Raw genomic sequence first — 26,569 nt, 5'->3', positions numbered from 1 at the left:
CAAGGAAGTGCAGTATCGTCTTTTTGGTCTATTCTTACTTTTGATCGCTCTAGTTTCGTCTTTCCTTTCTATCACAATCGTTTAATGTCTCAAATCAATTACAGCACCATTTGCTGAGTAACGATTAAAGTTGTGATTAAAAATATAAATTTGTTTCATTACTTAAGATCATTCCTTTTGTATATGAAGATATTCAGAACTTTCATGGACTTTATATATTTTTCCTGTCACACCTGACAGATTCTTGTATATTCGGTTGCGGTTCAAAATATATTAAACATTTGTAATTAAACATAGGGAACCATTAGTACTCATGATAATAATGTAAAAATGTTATACATAGATCTAAAACATTTTACTTAATCCTTATTGTAAAAGTAATTGTACTAAAATATTTAAAATTAATTTATGTTTTAAAAAGTATTCTGAATTCGTACATTATGCGCTTTATAATGGGTCATTATTTTTGTTAATCATATCATAATTACCATTAAAACCATATCCAAAAAGCTGTTAAGGGCTTCATATTATTATCAGATTCCGAGTATCTTAATATAGGTACAAATGAATTTCGTACAATTATAGTAACTTTCTCGCCAGTGATCACTTTCAATGGGTGTAAATCTGAGGTCATATGTATGTGATTCTGTCGTAACGACATCCCACTTTATATGACTTTTATGGAAACCACTAGTTATTAATTATGGTTGCTGTGTGAAACCAGGCTAATGTTTTCGAGTAAACCTTTACCAACATTTAAAGTTACTACTATTATTACCAGTTTGTAAGCATATGAAATTACATCTGTATTGGCAGACTATTTAATGAGACTCTAATTTAATATATATTTATATTACGAATATAATCATCATAAATTATAAATATTTAACAAAAAAAGTATAATTTCTAATGTGAAAGTAATCGTCAACAAAAATAATTATTACAACAATGTGTTGTCGATTAAAGAAAGTTTCACTAGTTAACTAACATTGAATAACAATCTGGCCATATCGCTTTGTAATTCCATTCATATAAGATCAAATGAACTGTTTAATTGAACACCACGTCTGGTCCCCTTATCTGGACTCTTTCAATCACCTATCACAGCTAATACGTCCAAACGGGACAAAAGAATCGGCTAATTTGCTTGTCAGTACGAAATAATCAACATCGATCTGGAGTCGCTTGCATACGCACAATTGTTTCCTAAGACAAACGATAATGAACTCTAGCGCACCGGTTGTACAAATTCTGATAGTGTGGTCTCGCCTCGATCAACACTCTGCTTTGTTAGTAGAGGAATAAGTGAGACTTTACAATTATATGGCTCTTATTTAAGACGGAAGAGTGTCAAATTAGGGCCAATTTGGAGTTCTGATGTTGGCGTATGGCGTCTATAGCCGGAGGTGCAACTCATTATGAATACTTTCGCTATATACATTCGAGACGTGCGTCACTTGTTCTTTTATCGTTAATGTCTATCGGCTCTAACTTTGAAGGAAATTTTAGACAACGTCGTTGTGATTTTAAATTATCATACTAATCGGATGAGTGATGCCGGATGACATTTCGTTCCCAGTTATAATGTAATAGGTCGTATGATGCACGAGTTACTATGCCAGATAATTTGCTCGCACTTTGAATATGTCGATAGTTTCTTGATTATTATCCTTAAAGGTAATTTCCTTGCGCTCAATAAATACAACAATTTTATAAGTTTTCCCTGTGTGGAAATAGTCTAGATATATAATACATATTTTTACATTACATTACATTAACAGCCTGTAAATTTCCCACTGCTAGGCTAAGCGCCCCCTCTCCCTTTGAGGAGACGGTCTTGGAGCATATTCCACCACGCTGCTCCATTGCGGGTTGGTGGAATACACATGTGGCAGAATTTCGTTGAAATTAGTCACATGCAGGTTTCCTCACGGTTTTTTCCTTCACCGCCGAGCACGAGATGAATTATAAACACAAATTAAGCACATGAAAATTCAGTGGTGCTTGCCTGGGTTTGAACCCGAAATCATCGGTTAAGATGCACGCGTTCTAACCACTGGGCCATCTCGGCTATCGTTATATATACATCTAATAATACATCTAATAGTTTCAAAATATGTAAATTAATCAAAGCTACATTTCCTATTTTAAATTTATATAAAGTTCTTCTTAAACATATATGAAAATGGCTTTGGGAAGAGAGAGCTTTCTCTTCGTTATTGTAATTTAAAAATAATATTCGTTTTAATAGATAAGGATTTCAAAAACCTGTCTCAAATCAATGTTATATTTCTTTTCTCCTTGGTTTGGCATCGTTGTGGATGTTTTTGTTTATGTTCGTCTCAAGCGAAGTATTCGAGAATGGAACGTACACAAAGCTGCCGCTGTTAAAGATTTATATTCTTATTATTAAAAGACGTTTGTCACATTTAAATACTTTTAAAAGAGTAACCTTCAAATTACAATCAGCCTGTATCTTTTGAAGATTCAATTTATTACATATTTTGATATTTGCTGATGACTTCGATACACGCTATATAATTCCAAAAAAGTGATCGACAGTCTCATCAAAGATCAAAGGAGGCGTTTGTGACCAGAAGTCACGATCCGATGATATCGTGGTTATAATAAAAATGACTGGCGCTCATCTACTTCGGCGGATGTCTGATTTTTTCAACAAACCAATTTGATTTACAATAATATACTTTATAGCTTAGCCTTAAAATTTTATTTTGTATATATATTATTTGAATCGATTTGATTGATGAGTTTACAATACAAATGACAACATCTGATTGGTTATTTACAAACTGGCGATAGTATTGATAGTTATGATATTTTAAGCCTTGTCAAATGCAGTTTTGTGAAGAATGTCTTAAGTAATAATTACTGCATGATTGATTTATAATATTTGTTTGATATAATCTGTCATTTATTGTTAACACGGTGGTTTGTTGGCATATGACGGGCATAATCAATTTATACGTTATGAAATCCTTACCGGATATTGATTGAGCGGCGTTATAGATAACGTTAATGATATAAAAGAATGTTATTTGAGAATGACATCAACATTTGAGTAAAAGTAAAATAACAGCCTGTACTGGTGGGCTAAAACCTACTCTCCTTTTTAAGGACAAGGTTGGTTTAGCTTACTCCACTAAGCTGCTCCAATGCGTTTTGGAGGATATGCATAGTAGATTTTTCTAACGAAGTTTCCTTCACCAACAAGCCCGAGACGAATTATAAACACAAATTAATCGAATAAAAATTCAGATGTGCTTGCCGGATTTAAAATCGGATTCATCGATTATAATTCTTTAGAAGTCACCTAATCATTGAGAGTGGATTATTAACTGACAATATTTTTACTTAATATCAAAGACTCAGAAGACAATATAGTACAAACATATAAAGGCTGTTACTTTTATTTCATGACTTAGGCCATCGTGGAAGTATATGAAATTAATATGGTCAATCTCATATATAAAATAGTACCGCAAAAAACTTATATTATATACATTTTTTTGAATATTTTATCTTGTCTTATTGTATGTCTGTTTGGACGCATCAAGCGGATAATAATCATGTAGCTAAATGGAAAAAATATATGATGAACGTTTAAATACAAAACGCCCGTTTTATTTATAGCATTTATTATATTCCATTGTTGAATTCTAATGATTTGACATTATACAGCGTGAGATCCTGGCACACCTTAATAATATACTGGTTTTATACAGTCATTCTGGTTTGACATAAAACATATCAAACCACGTCAGGGTCAAGCGCTGTCACGATTCATTACAGAACTGTGTGAAAATATCTAATAACAAGTCAAAGAATACTTAATCATGAAGATAACTATTCTGACCACTGAAACGTTTTTGACGAAAAAAGTTTTTACTTCGGATCTGTATATATACGTTTATATTTTTGTTAATTGTTACACTAGTATTACAGTTTATTGGCTTATAATAATAAGCGTTCTGAACCGAGAGGCCGACAAGTTTTAACACGTGAATCATAGCCTCAAAATAGGAATGTGGGTTCAAAGCCAGGCAACACCTCAGAATTTTCATGTGCTTAATTTGTATTTATAAATCATTTCGCGCTTGGCGTTAAAATAAAACATCCTGTGAAATTCTATGCCATGTGTATCCATTACGGAACATAACTTTTTCTCAAAAGGAAAGGAGACTGTATCTAACAACATCAACAACAGTGGGACATACGGTTGCTAGTTTCTTACTTTAAAAAGCTTTTATCCAAATTATATATATAACTGATTTTTATTTATTTATTTATTTATTGGAAAAGTTACACCATCAACATATCACTAAGCACTTAAAATTAATATCTGTTGGGTAACATACAAAATGATACGTCATTAAAGGTGTAAACAACATTAAATATCACTTATAATAAAAATTAAAATGTAATTTATTTTCGTAAATCTTCAATTAGTTACGATACATAACAAGTCGGACAACGGCACCTAAATCTATCTAAGATTGAGTTTTTTTAATTAAATTAAAATAATAATTTAATAATTGCGACTATCAACCGCGCATAAGCATTATATAATACCGTTATCATTTGTATAATATTATTGCAAGAAAAATTATATAAGTTGCGGTCAATTAAATAGTGAATCCGTGCCATTTCGTAGAGCAAGATTCGGCGCACGCTCAAGTAACGCGCAAGGTCCATGAAGGTCACTACTCGGTGAAAGTAATAAGCATGTAGCGACTTTAAGTATATTTTTTATGTTCGTATGTTAATATGATTTTTATGATATAAATAAACAAAACACTTGATCTAATTTCATTTTATATGTTAAATTGTGGGTTAATCGTTATTTATAAAATTAAATATTTTGTAATTGAATCGATAAATTGAATAAAATTACTTAAATTTTTAATTTTATGTTACAATACAATTAATATATACATACGAATACCCTGTGCATAATTTAATGTAATGTTGTGTTGTTGTGTATGGCTGTGCTTCTAGACGTTAATCTAAGCCAAGTATCAAAACACACCGAGTACACACAAATACAATAAAAGTGCATCTACTGTCACAAAAAATTAGTCGCGCGTAAAGGCCACGTTTTCTTGACATTTATATAAATTCAGATCTAATTAATCGGGCATCGAATGCTACAAATAATAAAACTATAAGCTCTTTTGATCAACTGTGTATCATACACAGTTGATCAAAAACTTATCTTGCTTCATAATGAAGCAAGATTCATGACTATGAGACAAATTAGCAGTAGAAATGACTCAGAAACTAAGATATCTACTGTTAAGCTTCACATCGTATATTGTTTATATATTTTAGTTTTTAGTGCCATATTTCTTTTGTTCCCAATATTTTTCCTTACGTTTTGGTGTCTGTATAGCTACTAAATCTGTTTATGTTATTTTTTTTAAACTAAATGACTTCATTGAACAACATATGTACTAGGTGGAATTTTTGAAGGACTTTTAATTAATTGAAATTCTCAAATTTACTGTTCGTTAATCTTAGTGTATTATACACTCTTTGTAGAACATGCTTATAGCTTTATAATTTTATAATAAGTTAAACAGGCTTGTCCAGAATTGGTTCTACAACTCTTAGTTGCTATTCGCATCAAAATTACCCTTACTATCTTCACAATACCAAATCAACTAATTATATTGATAGTGCAGTTTCATAGTAATAAATCCTTAGTTAATAAATTTCCCACACGATGTCATCGTATATCACCACCAAGGCTAACTACGAGTATGCTTATTATTAAGTTATTACTGTAATAGGAACGCATTTACTGTTCTCAGTTAAACAATCGACAAGCACGGAGTTATCGATATTGTTCTTTGGCCTGTTTTAACTATTTATACTGTTAACAAATATTCAACAATTTGTATTAATTAAACGCGACTATGACATAAAACAGTTCATAAATAATACGATGTAAATAAATATAACTTTCGTTCAACTTATAATGGCTTGACACTCTAACACATAAACCTATAATGAAGTTTAAAAAAGCAAAAGGATACGTCAACAGTTAATATATAACGTATTTACTGTTGACGTACAAGTTTCTTATGTAGCTTATAAAACGCTATACGCCATCCTAACTTGATTTACGCTTCCGCCGTATGAGGATATCTGCCAGTAACTAGTTCCTACTTCACATACTCAACCGTTATGTCGGCGTCACACATTTACGCAAACAAACGTGCAAAATATTTGAACATATCTTAAATCAGTCCTTGCTACGTGATTATCAGCGAGAAATATGATTCACACTTTTACTAAAAATATAAAAAATCTTAATAAGACCTATTCCTATTTGAAAACAAATAAACAACATTTACTTTGAACTGACATAATAAAATAAATTGGGTATATATGTATATGGAATTAATTACAATAGTGTTGTATTAAAGCTATTGCTTTGTATGAAAGAAGGACAGATCAACAAACACAAGCTCGCATTTATAATATTTATAACTATAAAGATTTTTTGTGATGTCGTTCTTCCAACATAATTTAAAATATCAATACCGGTTTCATCTTATATATGTTAAAGAACTCTATATAAACCTATAATAAGTTATATCGAAATCCTTCCGACACGTTCGAAAATAAACAGGATACTGTTGGCCGATCTTCCGTATTCGAATGCCTGGAACCAGGGTTATCCTCATTCAATTCTCACGCCAAGATTTATAAATCGAGACTACTTTTCGATAACATAACTACATTTTCCATTCACAGTTTATCACGACAGATAGCAATCTACGTCATTGTTTCTAGAACGTCTCTCAATCTGATAGATCTTTATATCACACGGATATGCTATATTATTGGAGTATTTCTCATGGCTTTCTTTCACACAAAGGATTAATTTCATTTATATTTTATTAATCTGTAAAGTGGATAAATATTTATCTATGTAGTTCAAAAATAAAATATTTCAAGATATTAGCAAAAACTAATTTTAACTTGGGACACCGATGAGTAGTCATATTATATGTACTGTCTTTTTTACACCACTTTAATACCATGTCAGTATCATTTCCTATTCATTTTATACCAGCGTTCGTAATCAACGCTTAAAACTGTGTAATTATGTTTTTTTTTTACATTTATTAGATAAATAACTCTGTATTCGTTTAATCTTATAACAAATTTTAGGACGATTAATTAAACTGTTAATTTTATAAAATATCAAATGTTAAGTCCATATTATTTGCGAAACATCACCAAAATTATTTTAATGTTCATATTGAAAATCAAATGAAAATACAAGAGGTTATATATCTTTATGAGCTGAATAATAATTCTGCCAAGTTAAGGAGACAGTCATACGTCATGTCCGCATCTTAGAAGTGATACAATACAAGTGGAGCAAAATGATTTTCCGTAATTGCTTCCATCGATAAACCTAGCAATAAAAGTGTCAATTATACCGTATATTTTATAGTGATATCGTCTTGTCGTTATCTATGACTTATACAGGAAACTATGATTGATTGTTGAATACTTAGTCTTATTTTTATAAATAGAATCATAGTTAAAGATGTGTTAACGACGTCTTTTGAACAATATGTAGTTGTTTGAGCACAATTAAAAACAAACAAAAGGTTTTAGGAACATTGTTTGCATGTCTTAAATCTACTATTTACAACCACTATATATATTATTACAATTAATCTAAACCTATTTAAACTTGTACTTTATGGAATTCTGCCTGTCTCGAAATAAGTCTTTCTTACTTCTTGAAATATAATTTAGTCTTGACTATTGCTATTTCCAGTCTGTGTCTATTCGAGACATATAAATAATTCTGTTCGAGTTTCTCATATAAAACTTCTAATTATAATGACGATGCAACAGCAGCAATTATTCATATTCAATGATAATAAAAAATATGCCAAAGAATGTATTTTAAATAAAAACTAATTTACATTTTTAAAACAAGCTTAGATTTCCCAGAAGCCAGATACTCGTACATCCTTAGCCGTTTCCAGTTCAGGAATCTCAATGCAAATAGCAGCTATTTCTTACACTCCTCATGGATTTACCGTTAGGCGACGAAATGGATTTATTTTTAAGGTATAAATGCACTGTCATAAATATTAAGAGACATTTTTAATTATAACGATAACATCTCAAAGACTATTTATTGTATGGTTGATGTGTTATGTAATGTGTTTGAGCCGCTTTGTATGTGCTCCAATATGGATTCCTAGCTTTCGTCTTCATAAGGTTATTAATATATTTAGAGTAAAATTACTGTATTTTTTAATAAAATATGGTAACTTGATCTAAAACTACACGATCTGCGTCTTCATAAACGTATTAATAAAGTGTTATAGAATATAATTGTTTAAATATTGCATGAAATTGAGAATTTTGTATAAATCATAAGCTTAATTATCTTCTGTTTTTTAATTATAATCCTTTGTTTTTGTTTTACGGTTATTTAGTAGAATCTACAAAAAAATATACAAATATCTTTTTTAATATTTTTTTGCTTCAATATTACAAAGAAAACTATTTTATTTACAATCTCTATTCTCTAGACTAGTTAAATAATTCAGGTAAATTTACCAGGTATCAAATTACTTGTGACTAGAAATTGTCACAGTTATAATGAGCGTATTTAATTTCCTATTTGTGAAAGTTTTGTGGAGTCTATCTGACAGTTACATAATTGACAATACAAGCCGATAATGCAGTTATCTAAATTTATAATAACATTTCTGTAATGGGGTCTTATTTTTTGAAAAGTTAATTCTTTAATAGCAAGAAAAATTAAACATGTTCTCACTTAAGTAACAGCCGGTAAACGTCCGAGTGCTGGGCTAAAGACTCAAAGACTTGAAGCTATTCCATCACGATTCATCAATGTGGGTTGGCAGATACTCATGGGAGAATTTCATTCACCTCATGCAGGATACCTCACGATGCATAGCTTCAGAGTGAATTATAAGCACATATGGTCTTACGCCTTCGCCTCATTCCTCTACCAAACATACGTTACTTTATGTGTAATCGTGAGAATAATACCTATACCTCCAAGTACCGCGTCGGTATGAAATAAGTAGGGCTAGTAATAGTAGGGTAAAAATTTTTTTATAAAGTCAATAATTTTGTTTTGTTTCATACTTTTACTATTTGTCTGTTATATATTTAAATTAATTTTATTAATATTAAATTTTAAACCAATTTTTCAGAGAAAAAGACCACCAGGCATTATATTTAAATCTAAAACATAATAAAAATGTTTGTCATTAATTTTTAGCCTTTAGCGACAACCCTTTTATTCGAGGACGCAGTGTCGGTTTGACAAACAACGCACTGTAATGTGAAGTATCAAACTGCAATGAATCTTGGGCGCACGGTATTTAAGTATATAAAATAGCGGCAACATCAAAGGAGTACAACTTCTTTACTAGAACATAAATTTTATGTCTCTGCTGAGAAATTGGTAAAGATAGCTTTTTGAATAATTGACGAGGTTTGGTGATCTAATTGTGATTATTATGAGAATATTATGTTTGTATGTGTATTCCTGAATGCGTTTACGAAACTTATTCATCTTGGGTGTAAATAATTTCAGTCAAAAATAATTTTATCCATCTCGCTATTGCATAATGAACGACAGACTAAACTGTTATTAAAATTTGATTCGGTTTTTATTTTAAAACTACTTGAAAGTAAAGGTTGCGTTTGTCAGTAAATAGACTAAATAGGATGTCTATTATTTAGTCTATTAAAGGCTATACAAACTTTCCTTTATAAGTTACGTTTACTTCATGTTCTAGTCAATTAGGCGCGAGTGTTTCTTATGTATTGTTTTAATGTCTCATTGAAACGATATTGTGAATACAATAGTGATCAATTTCCGATATGACATATGTTATCATAGGTTATCGCTTGAGGATTGATTATATTTATCTCAACTGAAATCAGTGACACGGACATAGGGAATATAATATCAAAATCGGTATCATTTTTGATTGATTAATAATTAATTGATATATAAAATAACTGAAGACACTTACGACACACGTTGAACGTTTGGAATTTATTACTTGTATAAAAATATATAAAAAATTAAATATACTATATTAAAAAGCTCGACTATGATATGTATTTAAAAATACATATTACTCAATACTGATTCGCAATGTCGATTTATACAAATAAATTAATAAAAAACAAGCGTTCCACGTTTATGTTTTACGGCATATTATGAATGAGCGCCGCCATAACTCATCAGACATAAATTTACATATAATTTCTTATAACAGACTGAGGAATTCAAATTTGATTACTTTGAGTCCAAATTTCATAATAATTTACATTACAAGAGCCATCTCAGTACTCAATAAAGATTAAGCAGAAATTTTGCCACATTCTGTTTACTCGCTGCAAGCGAAAATCATAACATAAATCTCAAATAGAAACCGAAGAAAGGTGCTACAGTGTTATGAAATGAAAATTATTTAGGTTCACATCGCACGCGATACTGGAAGCTGAATACAAGGCCGAGAATTACGTATAGTAATCCTTATTATCTAAGGTATAGATGCCGTAATCGGATAAATATATTTGTCATGTTTTGGACCTTGGATAGCTCGTAGCTCCCGCTGAGCTACTATGCATACTGATGGTTGGAATGGAACCTGTTCTTCACCGTTCTAATCTGTCGCGAGATAAATTGAATCCAATATTGTATCTAGTATAAATCGATTGTGGGCGATCACGTTAGCGAACTGAGATGTAACAGTCTCATGAATAGCACATACCGTCGCCTAAAGTAAGAAATAATGCTTTGATTATGATATATTTCATTCATGCCCACGTTTAAGTTGACACATTAGAGATAACTGTGAATTATATTATTTATTAATATATGCTGCTACCTCGGCTAGCTAGAGCTGAGATGGAAGGGACGGAACGATTATTTTTTGGGGCTGACCTCATTATTTATATCCCTTAATATATGAAACTGATGGTAATTGCACATTTAAAAGCGAAGCAGCGTGATGTTATTTTAATTGCATATATTTTTAAGTAGTTTAGTGTGATCAAATCCTCTGCTAGCTTTAAGTATTCTGTCCTTTGTTGTAGTGAATCACAACAATAACTTCATGTCATTTTTTTTGCTTTAGTTTATTACTGCTCGCTTCATATTTTAAACTTTTCAACTTCACGACAACTTGATAGATGATTCTCCAAAATATTCAATAAAGATGTACCAATAAATAAAATACTGGCACAAGGTGCACTTGGCAAAATTTCTACGAATGAAATCGAGTGTAATTTAAAACCTTTCCATTTCATTGAATTTAAGAAAAAATAAAGATTTCTTTCACCAATACTGAAATATCTTAATTATACGCATTGTGGGCTCATGTAGAACATCACGAACCGGCCCTTAAACATCGAAGAAAGTAAATTTAAAAATATTTAAAACCAGTTCAAAGTTATGCAGTTCCGTTCCACATTAAGAATTTATAATACAAGTAGATCATTTAAATATCAAAAATTAGCTGATCGGAAACGAGCAAGATTGCCTTTAGTGGAGAGAATCTTGGTGCGATTGCTTATTCGAAGCAATGTGTTTGAGTTGCAACAATCGCTAAAGATTGATTTCAATAGTCGGGATACTGAACCAGCTAGCAAACTTAGAACTATTTTAAAATTCAGTACGGTTTGAAAAATGTCTACAATCGTAATAGAAGTCTTAACCTGACATCGAGGTTATGAACTTAGAAGCAAGATTTATTTGGAAACTCGTACCAGTACACAATACAACATCGCGGTTACGAGTCGTTTCCCCCAGACCATTTGTTAAAACCTTTACATAGCATTCATATAACTTTTAAGCTACGTTTTCATTGTACATTTTAAAATATAACTCCACTCTTTATTTTGATAATACAAACAATAATTGTCACGGATTTTTATAATGTATGTTTGCAACAGATACTCATATGCATTTATTGCTCATGAAAAGAAAATAGAATGCCCTGAATATAAATAGTTGTTCATAAAGATTTAACAATTATGACTGGCGAAGTTTTAACAATTATGCGAACTACAAGACTGAGACGAATATTATGATTTTTATATCTTCTGAAATATTTTTTTTAATATTGTGCATTATAATCAAATATAGCATTCATTATGAGGCCAGACTTTAAGAAAAAAGGAATATCTTAACCGTAAGTTTCACACCTGGAAACGCAGCCTTACTGTTCTTTTCCATGTTCAGAATTTTGTTTGCTGAACAAATACCTCAAAGTGGTTTACAGAGTACGTCTCGTGTCAATGTTGGTGATTTACGATTTTCAATTTGCAATAACAACTTTGAATTTAGGTTAACTTTCAGCCTTAAACACAATGTACACTATAACGTACTAGTAGTCGGCCATTGCCCCGATATTAAGTCCCAAGTTCTGCCAAAACTGCTGAAGAGTTCGACTAAAGTTGGCAAGGAAATGAAGTCAAAACTTCTTATTATGATAATTTCTTAACTCAAAAGAGTTTCATAAAACTTGATAAACTTTTGTTTATCATAATATATTGAATTAAAAGAGTGTATCAAATAAGTATTAGGTATTTGTATTCTTTGTGCAAAAAATGGTATACATGCAAATCTGCATCAATATAGGCCATCTATTTCGATACAAATAAATAAATCATAATATAAGGGTAAGATTTGCTACGGCAAGCAACAGTTCGTTTAATTTCTCAAGTGTTGATATATTTTGGTCGGATGCAAATTTTAAGCAACAACATTATGTTATGCTAAACTGTTGTATCAATAAAACAAGATTGTTTTGATTCAAGATTGTCCTTGCAAGGCCATGGGCCGACCTGCGCGTAGGATAAAACACGATGTGTAAATTATTATCTTTGTTTGTGAGCCGTGGGAATATTGGGAGATATGAGTAGTCGAACTTGACCTCAACTAGTTTACAGTACATTCTTACATATATATTTTTCGTAATATATATTAATAGGGTTTTAATTGCGACTATATTTTTAATTTTTTTATTAAATAGCCCGCCGTTGCGACAGAGCGAGCACCCATTGTGGTCACGAGCTGACTTGGGAGCTCTGCGCGGCCTCCAACGTCAATTGCACGAGTTTTCTTCGCCTGCCTCCATTACACTATTATTGTCTTTATATCTACTGTAATATTGCGAACACACCACACAAATACAATGAAACCGTGAGAAATTTGTTTTAGGCACTTTAATTTTAAGAAATTCGGTAACACTTATATAGAATGTATAAAATGAGTAAATTTTTTTTTTCGCTAAAGCAATTGTATCTATTCATCGCAATAATTTATAAGGTTTTAATATTAGATAAATGTTTGATTGGATACTGTTTTCCATAATATCACAAGTCAAAAAATGCAATTTATATGGACCAAGCTAAATGATATACATAACTCATTCAGACAAATTCAAGATTTAAAGCCATCATTACCATTTTGAAAAGGTTTTAGGGGTTAAAAACAATTGACTTTCTTTTTTTCTACAAAACCACTATTTTAACCCTAAATCACTGTCACGACAATATGTAAAGCCTCTTCAAATTTTTAACAAGTGTTCGACGGGGATTAAATCCATTGCTCCTTGGCAAACCCTAGCTACATAACGACAAACGCGGTTTAATCGATCATTTACACAGTTTCATACATATATAATATATTGTTCACTGTATGTAGAAGGAATCAAGCATATTTATGCTTTATATTGGTGAATTGGAGTAGATGAAACTAAAGTATTTAATTAAATGACCAATAATGAGTTTTAAATAAGACTTACCAAGTCCGCAAATAAGATAAGTAGGTGGTGGTTTCAATACTGATCGTGAGTAGGCCCCTCTCACGGTCTCTAATGCGCGCGGAGCCCCCGCTACTAGAAGCACTCCTGGCGACACATAGCCGGCGTAACGCAGCTCTGCTGTTGCTGCAGCGAGGGCTCCCGCCCACCAACATTTTGCGTTAGCTGCCAGGAAACTCTGAAAAGAAGATAATAATGTAAGTAACTTAAACATAAGATGAAGAAAATTTGTTAAGACCTTTAAGAATAATGGCATGAATAAATGGCATGCTCTTAAAGTGTACAATCGTCGAGTTTAGACTCAAGTTCTTGTATCATTATCATATTGGAATAAATTATTTATTAAAAAAACCTTCTTATTCTGAGTTTATACAAATAATCGTGATTAGCAATAGAGAAATGAAAACCAAGCCAAGAGGCCAATGCCAGCAGAAGGAAGATTTTTTTTGTTTAATATCTAGATTACCTAGCTATACTCAGCTAGCTAGCTAGCTAGCTTGACTCTTAGATAATGCACATATAATTTTTGTGTTATGTTTGCACCTAATTTGACGTTGGGACCGTTGGGAACCTTTTACATTTACTTTGGTTCAATACGTAATGTAGGAGCTTTGGTTCAATACGTAATGTAGGAGACGCTTGCATAGCGTATTATCTGACATAATGTCACGTGTGAAGTGTATTCATTGATGCGTAACCCATTCACATGGTACAAACTAACACGTGTAGCAGTTACTTGAACATGTGTTACTTCATATAAGCAAGCAACAGACAGTGCACGTAACACAGCTAGGTTGAGTTGTCTCCTCATGTTAAAGCGAATACGAAACTAATTCAGCAAACTTTCAATACGAGTTAGGGATTGTAATGTTCAAGTTTCTTTGCAATTTTTTTACAGTATGATATCCATTTAAATTTTAAGTTGACGTCTCCTAAATTTTGTTTAATTATGTCTTGCAAAAGTATGATTAATATTCGGATACATATGAAATATTTAATAATATTCAATACAAAGCAATAACATATATATTTTTTAATATTCCAAAGGATACCTTTAAAGTTCAGTACATATATTGTTTAGTTTTAATTAACTTTATGGCTATACATTTTATATGTATAATTAAAGTATTTTGATAGCTATATGTAACATGATACATAAAATAAAAATATCGCCAACATTTGCAATAATAAATAAAAGAAAACAAAACTTATGATTTTTCAAAGTTATCAAGATATAAAAAGGTAAATGCTGCCGAATAACCGTGACGGATCATAGATTATATATTGTAAAGATGGTAACTAATACTATGAAGACGTAAGATTTATTTATTTCATTTGAATTTAAAAGTTTTGCAATACATATTTATCCTAAATAAGAAAATACCGATGCAAGCTTCGCAATTTAATACCGATATATTCGAAAATTGGACGATTACTTGAAACTATACCTACTACTAAATTATATTTGTTTATATTTAAAAACATATCTTGGACAAAATCTTAGCAGGTAAGAACTTGAAAATTATTTGCAAAAATCGTTATTAAATACAATATACCGTAGATTTTAATAATAAAAGGTTTAAAAGAATTATAAGAACAAAAATTTAATAACGGCTAAATAATTTTTAAATCAATTATTATTTAAATATTATATATATATAAGAATATAAGATATAAGAATAAATATAATATATAAGAATTATTTAAATCTTTATTCTAAAACTGATCATAAGAAAGAGACCGTTCATTTCTCTTGTCTGTCGGAACGGTGCACGATATTTGCGATTTGCCTTGACCCATTCATTTGGCATTTCGTGTTTCGTAACTTGCACTTCGCCCTGCACTTAGCAAATGGCAGTTACTGCCCAACAAACATTGCTCATTCTGAACCTCCGCTGAACAACTCAATTACACAGTAGTCAGCCACTATATCTCCTCCGTTATTTATACTTTTATTCGATTTAAAAAATGTTACTTCGTACAAATGTTCTTAAATAATTTAATTTAGACTGTAATTTAAAATGTAATTGTTTGTCTTTAATTTATAGAGTACCCTATTTTCCATTTGACGAGACAATGGACGTTCATATCAATTGTCATTAGTTCAGAAGATACAACATCATTGTGCGAATGATTCTTCTCTTAGTAATTTATTTATAATTCTTCTCTTTGCAAAATAAATGATAAATTTAAATTAATAAATGAGGTAGTTTTTTTTAAGTTTTCTAACTGAAAAAATTCTGTACATGGGGTACATAAATCTTAAACCAGAAAATGCAACGGATATTGGAGAAGTTTTTGTATATATATAATACAAGGCAGACAAAGTATACCAACGGTACTTGCATTTTGCGTATCTACGTATATAAAATTAGCATGTGCAACTTAACATTTGACAAAATTATTATAATTTTTTTGTTTCATAAATGTTTAGTTTTTAAAATACAAATGTTGCCCTCACAGACTTTGAAATTCTTCACTCATCGTTTATTATTATATGAATAGTAATTGTTTTTACCTTATTATATGATCATTTAGTAGTACAATTTAACATTTTTCATGGTCAAAAAGATGTGTCTTCAACGTTTTCCTATAAAATTTAAAGTAAGTAAGTAAAGATATAAAATTGCACATCATTTTCACAGTTTCAAACTACAATGGTTTAACGTTGCAAATCGATTCAACAACCATAACATGCAGATTAATGGTTATGGAAAATATATTTGAATGTAACGGAAATAACAATTAACTTCTTTCTTATATTCATTGGAAAGTTAATATGAATACATTTCGAACTGTAAAATATTAAAGCTGTAGACTGGATTTGCAAATTTACGTAGACGTGAGAATAAACAAAACACCTGTGTTTATATAAAAGCCTATGTAGTAAATATTGTCAATAATTGGACTCCTGCACAACATCGTCTTGGTGTAATAAACTCCCCAAGCGTTCTCAAGAGGATAGGCCTTTGCTGAGCTGTAGGACTTTAACGGGGCGTAATTAATAACAAATACAGTGTTAAGTACCAAATTTTATTATAAAGTCAAGTATAGTCGACGCCATATGTTCACAGATAGAATATACTTTTTTCAAACCAAACAAGTCAACCAAAATATGAAATTCGAAGTATCAATGTCAAGTTCTCGATTTAAATGGTAATACAATTCATGCGTAAGTAATTAAATCAAATTGCGTTAAATTAAACTGACAAATCTTATTATTAATTTCAAATACAACCCTAAACAGCTCTTGTTGTCAAATTAATCAATCAAGGCAAAAAGTTTTGAAGTTATTTTTAACACAAATCCGTTCAAGCGGAGCCAGAACTTGCAAGGCTAATAAAACGTTACGATACAAGTTTTGGGTTTTTTGAGCAACTCGTGTATGCTCATACATTTGAATTTAAGTTTTCACGGTATTATAGTTTATAAAATAAATTACAGAGAGGCGAAAATCCTTTATAGTTTTAAGTAAAATGTTATAGGCTTTATTTTACATGTAGGTGTGTGTTACTTTTGATGTCATCTAGCGATCAAGTACCGCGAATTTAGATGATGTCATATAAAGATATTTCACGTTGGTACGTGTGGTCATAAGGTCATTCACATAACGATCGTAATGTACCGCAAAATTTTCCTTACTTCAAGTTCGACTAAGTTTTCGAGGAGTATTCGAGCGTTTATTAAAACATTTAATTATAGTAATTGCAATTATTACAAGTAAATAGATTTAAACATACTGCAAAGCCATTATCTTATGCTAATAAAATATATAGTATATTTATATACTACATAGTTATGTAAAATTTTAAATTGTGAAATTTTGTAAAATTGGATCTTATACTAGGTTATTGGTATGTTGGCTTTGTGCAAGCTCTTAACACTTATACTACCGCTAGCCAGCACTACTTAGTATACTTGTATTCCGGCTTTAAGTAAGAGTAAGCAAGTATGATCACAGTAACTAGTGACATAACTCTTTAGATCAAAAAGGTATCAGCACAAAGGTAAACGCGTATCAGATATGTAAGGAACGATTAATATCTCTCGGAAGTCAACGTATATTTAGTAAAAATAAATAAAATCTAAAAAACATTTTACTAAACTAACCAATTCATAAGATTTATATGAAGTACTTGGAATACTTTAGTTACATAATGTTTTTATCAAACCGCTGATCTCATAAAGTTAGGGACGTAATTACTTATACGAATGCTTTTATAGCCACCAAATCAAGTACATTATTTTGTTTAGGCAGGAAAGGAGATTTTACGAGACCACACCCTAGATACAGGTACGATATGCGCAAGATTTTATTAGTCAGTGTCTGCCAAACAAGCTAATTTAATATACGATAGACATTCCTTGGCACTTCGGATATATTAAATCAAGGAACAACTCAATAACTTAACAAAGATTGGTTTATGTGTAGAGCGAGAATGAATAATTTAGCTTTTCTATCTTGGAAATAAACAGTTTCAAGCTTCGTTTGCGTGGATATTGCTCTGCTCTGCTCGTAATAGAGTCAGTTTGCCATATAAACGTACATATGTTATAGACATATGAAAAAGTATAACGTCTACAAGGGGAGGTGATATTGTCTACAAGGGTAGATATATATTCATGTAATATATATTTTAATTTTAAAGCCACGTAATCGTTATCGTAGTCTATATGCAACGAAATGTGGAAAAGTTAGACAAAGCCCATTTGAATTGGTACTTGGTTTGCTCAATGAGTTTACTAAAAACAGTCACAATAATAAGGTAATTTATAATGTTCAAATATACATACATAATAAGTTTTTGTTATAATGTATTATAAAGTCTATACAAGAGGTAAATTATTGCTTTTTTTTTTACATTTTACAAGAATAATTGCAAAGTAATGGCTGATAAAACAATAAGAACAAAATATATATATTTCATTCTTGACTGAACAATAGTAAGGCAGCATATAGAAAAAAAACACTTAAATTGTATCCCATCCTTTTAAAACGGGTGTATTATCTTTGTGACAATAAGTATGCGGTTATAATTCGCAACAATAACACACTAATGACAGTAAACCCGGGATGGATTCCACTCACACGGGAATCGCTGCCGAGCGTGACGCACACAATGCTGTGTTTATTTCTGTAGTGAAAATTCAAAAACTCCCAAGATAGACACGATAACGACTTATCTACGTTTCCGAGTTACACGCTTAATTAGACGAATTGTATTGTAATCAAACGCCGTAACTATACGTATTATGTAACAGGTGTAAATGAACCACATCGTTGTTTTTATGTATTTTATTGTCGGGTTTCGACCACGATCGTGCTTTTTTTATTATTCTTCCCGACGTTTCGACAGTGTTTGACATATCAGCGACGACGGCGACGAGCTTACTAGAGTAAGTCTCGAATATAATATATAAAGTAGATATTATAAGATAAATTGTATTCCTAAACTATGATGTAATAACATTTATTATTTTTAATAAATGAAATAGTCCATTGACTGTAACAATAATATTAAATATTACTAGTATAGTATTTATAATCTAACAACATAAATTTAAATACCAGTTTTGTCACTACATAATTCTAAAACATAGTCCCCACACCGATAAATCCAAAAACTATCGAATGGATTCCCATACTGATATGGTGTTCACCGATGGACGGATTTATTCATGAGAAATGATTATATTCATTAAAATGTGTAAATTGACTGAAATATGATGATTATTATTGAAGACGTCCAAGGAAATCATGCTGACTGGGAGCTTGATACTTAACCCAAGCGGAGCCAGAACGGGGCGGGACAGCTAGTATATATGTACATGTCATTTTCAGAATATAACCGTATAAATAGAAGTCACGTGTCGACAAAAAGGAATTCAGTGTCGCATTACATCCGCATCATTTAAAAAGTCAGAGATGAAGTTATCCGAACTTTTAATGGCACTAGGTTAGATTTACAGCCCTTTTAGAACTGTTGTGAAATGTTTGAAAACATAAAAATACTTAAACCGAGTAAAACTATTACGACTACTGGTGTTGTTTTTTAGTCTTTATTTGATTTCGGAATAGATTTAAATTTACGATTAGTAAATTTCATCAACATCATGATGATGTTATAAAATCATATAGGTATAGATCTTATGGAATAATTTCATTTTTCTGAAAATAATTCAGACAAATACAATTTAATAATAAAATGTAAGAAACAAAGAATATGTAAATTGAATTTGTATGTAACTAGAAGCAGCTTGCTGATAGTGTCTTTGCAGTATTTTGATTAATCCCTGTTTTTAAATTTATTTCACTTCTTAGCATTAACATTATTATAAGTATTTGTGTAATAAGTATACACTAATATGGCAAAAAAATCAATGATATTGGGTTCGGCTTCTGTTTCAACGGACCCACATAATTTTATCGGTAATTAATAATATAGACAATACCAATTTTTAAATACCCGACGGTTAAGTCCTTGACAGAATCACTTAATATAGTTTATCTGCTCCTTTTAACTTAGAACCTCGATATCTACAACCCTATAAGCTACTCGGTCAACGAGATAGATGCGATAGTAATATATATATTCTTTATAATACATAGCAATCTAACAATTGATTACTCCTTGTTAGATGTAACACCAGTATTGAGATGCGTTAGCTAAATGACTAACATTTAGAATACTTGGTCGCGGTTAGAAGTATGATTGAGATTTATGAGTCTTGATCATTGCGTACTCTCACAGAGATTTCATTTTATTGCTTCAATTTTGACCATTGCGTTAATAAAGATTTATCGGTTTAGAGTAACTATTTAGTGGGCGTTATTTAATTTCCTTATTTATATTTTGATTAAAGTTATTTAAACATTTTTGTTTTGTTTTACAGTTAAGAAAGTATTTGTTTGGATTTAAGGAAGAATAAATTTACGTATAGCCTATGTTAACGCCAGCAATCCCGTTTTTTTTTCTAAGTATTGTATCTGCACAGCCAATCGTAGCTAATTTCTGACCGGTCAATCTAAATAGCGCGTTTTATTTAATAAGTTATAACGGTAGCATATTATAGTTACCGTTTAAAATACATATGATAAAAAATAATTTCCAAGTATTGATTGTTTCTTTCTATCTTAGGAGATATGTATATACAATATCAATATTGTAAAAATAATTTAGTCCTGTATAAAATAAACCGACTGTCTGAAGGGCAAGTGAACAGGAATATATTTTGCGTCGTGCGAAAATTTGAACAATACATGCGCGTTTTGCATACAATTACAACATTGTTTAGGCAAGAAATAGGATATTGTATGCTATGGGAACCAATGAGTTACGATAAATTTTGAACTTAAAGTTTTAGGTGATTGTTATTTTAAGCCGTTCAATTGGTTTCAGATTCAGCTCGGCTCAGCCTCACGAAGAAAACAAAATCATTACTGCTATACCCACACGATGTGTGTAGTGACAGGTTATTAAATATTATTGCTTCGAAAAAACGGAACGAAATTAAAACTTAAAACTATAACACATATTAAAAATATTTAAAAAAAATACTTTTTTATTCATACAGTTAACATTTCAACAACAAATCGAAAGAGTTTCCATTTTAAAGTTTGAAAATTTTGAAAATTTGGAATAACATTTAATAATGCAATGAAAATTAAAAAGAAATAAGTTACACAATGCAAGGTTGTACGTCTCTATAAAATAATATGTAGCAACTCATACGCATCCGGTGAAAATGAGAACCAATACGAAACATTAACTATTACAAAATGGAGTAATACCATGAATGGAGAGAAAGTAGATTCATTGAAATTATATGAATGGGTGTAGAACTTGTCAAAATATCTTAACCATAAAACTGTGTAATGTCCTATGTTTATTTGTTTGTATAGACACAAGCTTATGATCTTACACTATAAAGATCAACGAAACAAAAAAAAATCGCTTTTAATTCCAATCGGAAGAGCATTATTTTTTTGTTTTTTTTTTAAATAACAACAACAACAATGAAAGCTAGTTTAATAAAATACTTTTTTATCGCTAATACACCATTCTGCGGTGGCCGCTATATTGGATTAAAATGGCGGCAATTAAGTAATCGTACATTGTCATGAGATCCAAAGGAATGTGCCAAATTTGCGCTCAATCAGCCACTGACAAGTCAAATTTACCATGCAAGATTTGATTGGAGGCAACGGGACAGGTGAAAATAAATAACAGCTAGTAAAAATTAAATTGTTTAATTTCTTATATTAAGATTTAATTTGGTCAGAAATATATTGAAATGAATTTGTAATAGTTTCATAAATATTTGGAACAAAAGAATCATTATTGTCAAGTGACACATTATTAGTTATATATTCTAAAGAAAATTATTTTGTGATGTGAGTTTGATATTATAACTACGTAACAATACATTTTGTCAATACCAATGCTTAAAATAAATTAGTATCAGTAGTAGTAGTATAAGTAGTTAAAATAAACCTATAATCATTAATTTAGTATCGTTTTATATTATTCTAAGCTTTTAATTATATTTAGGAAGCGTGGTGACATAAGCTGCTAAATAAATTTAAGTATCCATGACATAAGCTACAAACCCTATCGATGAAAACTATTTGCATAATATATTACTTATAACATAATTTACATTGTATTTAATTTTACAATATTGAAATTCCATTCGTATCTTCTGGAATTCCTAATGATTGGCAGAATCTATGTTTGACATTCGAAGAAATGCAATCTCAACAAAAAACTGTGAAGGATATTTTATATTGCTATCATTAAATAATAAATTTTCTTCTCATGTATGGACAAGGCGACATTATAAGAATGTAGTTACGTATACCGATATAGATACTTGATACTGGAAAATATGAGAAAAACAACATCCCGTTATTATATTAACTATTGACATACCATATTTTTTAACACGTAACAACGATAATTTAATCCCTTACAGACATTTAATGTTACTTAAACAATGTATTACGTAATCACAGCAATATATTATGGACCTCATCAATTTATTATTGTAAAATTTTATTAAAAAATAAAACTATCATTTTAAGAACTAAGAAAAGAATTTAATAATTTAATGTTTGTGACGATGTACATTATTATATATTGTACTATATGTTGTTATTCAAGTAGGTTTTAACAAGCACCTTTGAATCACCTAAAAAAGCTATAATCATTTTGGAATTTAGATACTACCGAGAAGAGACGACAAGATATTCAGTAAATAACGAAACGAATGCTTTTTTAAGCTGTAATTAAACAAATATATTAATTAAAAAAAGGGTTAAGTGAATTGCGTGGTATAAGATTATTTTTTTATGAAAATGTAAACACGTAAAGTTATTTCAATAAAACCCAACATAACAATTGTACGAGGCAAAATAAAACTATCTCAAAAGCAAACGCTTTTGTACGTGGCCTTTTTTTAAAGTAAAATTGTACAGAAGTAGTTATTTAATCTGTGGTAATTGACATAAGAAAATAAATTTAAGTATCCATTTGCATGCGTTTGCAATAAAGCCGCTTCCACAAGTGGGTCATTAACCGGAATATGGCGTTACATAGCTATTGTATCATCGATAATGGTTTCTTAAACGGTTCTCTACATATATCACAATAACATTTTTCATGTTTCCGTCTGATTGTATGAACTACTTTGGAATAGCTCCCACGTTTGGTACAGATTATATTTTATATGTCTATCCGCTTGTCTTACAAGGTAACTATTATGTAGTCTGTGTACAATCTGTAATTTCCAAGATCATTACAAGGAAATACACAATATAATCTGTAGTGCTAACATTTATAGAGTTTAGATTTTTCCGAAGTTTTAAATAAATAAAAACCGTATCCTCGCACCTATATCTCCGATAGCCAAATGACTAACTAGGTAATTTCGTACAAAAATTGATAATTCCTCAGAAATATCTTAAAATACACAAGTAACTAAGAGTATATATTATCAGAGTAATTTACTAATTATTAAGACAAATGGGAAGTGAAATGCAGTTTAATTTGTAACATTCATCCAAAGAGCATCGCTTAATCGAATGAGGCGTAAAGATAAATTTTCCAATTCACCCCAATAGGACTATGTGTCACAGTAACAGTCGAAAGGCGCCGACTCGCTGAATTACTCCAGTAATCTATTGCTTCGAATAGACCAAGATTGTCTATGGAATTGACAAGTTTTATTGGTTTTAAGTTCACGAGACACTAAAATGTCGTGTGCAATGGAGTTGGAAATTAAAGTGGCAGCCAATTTCATTTTATTGCTTGACAGAATTTTGGTTTACAGGTAATTAATTATTACGTTATGCTCATTTCATCACCATGCTAAATTATTTTTTCGTCATAGCTGTACAAAACAAAGGTTATTATGACATTACCATCATTAATATGTTTAAATAAATTAACGAAGAAAAGGCCAGCTGTCAGTCAAAAATTATAAGCAATTAGATGTATCGAGACCAATAAATAACTAACGTTTTTATTAATAGAACCCTATTCAAAATAAGAGCTCAATTTATTATATATCACAAGACAAAGACAATCACGTATTACAATCTTACAAAATTTCGAAGGCAGCTTATAACTTCCATTTAAATTAAACAAATTATAATTTTTTCTTTCAAAGAACAGCTTCATCAAATATCAAAAATATTTAAACACATATTACATTACTATTCAATGTAATTCTTACAGAATACAAAGCGTTCTCTCTCGTTATGGACGAGATTGCTTCAATTGTGTTTATTGCAATAATCATAACAGCTAGTTTGAAGTTGCTGCAGTAAGTCAACCTGAAATAACAACACTTAGATGATTATTTTATGTAGGCAATGTTGGTTTCTTTTGTATTGAAGAACAATTATTTAATTATATTTTCTACTTACGTTCTACTTATTATCTTATCTCTCAAATTAATATTTATAAATACTGATGTATGTAATAAAAGTTAAGACGGAAATTATTACTATCGTATTCTAATTTTCTAATTAGTAATTAGTAATATCTAATTATAATTATTAATTATGCGTTTATAATAATGTTTATAGTGATAACGTTCTACGCCATGCTGTAAACAAAAGATAAACAAATTTATTCTATTTATAAAAAATAATATACTTTGATGCGATCTAAACAGTTAATATTATTTCTGTATAATTATATTATTTTATTCAGTATTATTTGCCTTGCAACAGAACCGTTTGCTATGATCGTGATTGTTACGTCTTCGAGTTATTTCATCAATCACTTTGCTTAAAATCTCACGTTAAATACTTTTCATACATTACGTATGTGCCGCAATGGGAAACAATTCGTCGCTTAGTAATTTATTTCGATCAACTTATAGCAGTTACGTACTTTGACAAAATCCCTCCTTTTTACTCGTTGTCATTAGGTAAGTGTTTATTTTAAGCCTAAGGAACATCTATTTCCTTTGACTAAAATATCGATGTCGGAGAAGGTAATTAACGAGTTTGGAAGTCACAGAACTGTTTTATTACAATTTTGCATTATTGTTTAACATGAAATATGAATAGCTTCAAAATATGCCCAAATATTGTTGTAAAAAGAACAATTATTGGCAATCAATATTATATATTTAAAATTTTACGGTGTAAAGTAAGACACTGGTGCATTCGGAACATTTGCATAATAAGTTGCTAAATAAGTGATATTAAAGGTAGTATAAATATCTAATGCAATCAAAAACATATCAATCAATATATATATCAATAAATCAAAACATCGAAAGACGTAATATTGCAAAAAAGGTTTGATGAATGGAATGAATGGAAACATTAAGGTTCAAAGCAATCTCAACTTTTGGTATTAAGTTCGAAAATAAAGTTCGAAATTTATTTGATAATTAAATATACTTAATGTTGAAAGAAGACAAGTCGAAGATATTACATAAATATGCAGGAAACAAAGTACAAAATACCACATTAAAAATAATTGAAAACGACTATCAGTAAGTTCTGTCAATTGCCAATACATTTCCATTCCTTATTTGGAGTTTCCTGATTACTTAGAAAGTGCTGGTGTATGCTTTATACCTACTTTGATCCGTACCGAAACCTACAAGCCGATTATCAATTCATAGCGTCATTACGATTAAAATAATAAACTAAGGGATTGAATAAAGTCAAACTAAATTACATTTTATTTAAGACGGTTATTCTTAGGTAATTTTACATGATTAAATTAAAATTAAGAACGGATTAGAAACTCATATAAATGTATACATGTTTATAATTGCGTTGTGGACAAAGAATATAACTTATAAACCTAAAGTAAACGTAGACACAAACTGATCGCAATAGTGTGTTAAAATTTCGTTCTTATGAGAAACGACTTTAACTTCAAAGCTTATTATTTAATAATATAATTCACTGAAAAAAGTTAATTCATGTTATTTGGTAAAAAATTGATGATAACGAATAGATGCGATCGATAGCCAATTATAGCTCTTTAGCTTAGTTTTAGTTTCTCTAAATTTTGATGTATGACTACGTATTCGTGAAAAAGCACAATGTCTAAAACTTTTCGACGTTTTAAAACGAAAAAGTAAAAAAAAAAAAAACGCTTGCAATTTTATTTCTTATTTTGTAGGCAGTAAAGATTAAATTCGTCAGGGCGGCTTAA

General features: G+C 30.2%; 1 protein-coding gene across 1 annotated transcript in view; it reads right to left on the bottom strand.

Moving 5' to 3' along the window:
* LOC113396341 (serine/threonine-protein kinase DDB_G0283821) overlaps positions 1-26,569 on the bottom strand; it is a 153,343-nt gene that overhangs the window by 50,080 nt on the left and 76,694 nt on the right. The window contains exon 3 of the mRNA XM_026634240.2: positions 13,863-14,058. Coding sequence (XP_026490025.2) covers positions 13,863-14,058 — 196 coding nt within the window. The remainder of the gene's footprint in view (positions 1-13,862; positions 14,059-26,569) is intronic.

Source organism: Vanessa tameamea, chromosome 6 (genome assembly GCF_037043105.1).
Source record: "Vanessa tameamea isolate UH-Manoa-2023 chromosome 6, ilVanTame1 primary haplotype, whole genome shotgun sequence".
In the NCBI taxonomy this organism is placed as follows: Eukaryota; Metazoa; Arthropoda; class Insecta; order Lepidoptera; family Nymphalidae; genus Vanessa; species Vanessa tameamea.
This window is presented reverse-complemented; position numbering and strand designations above follow the sequence as displayed.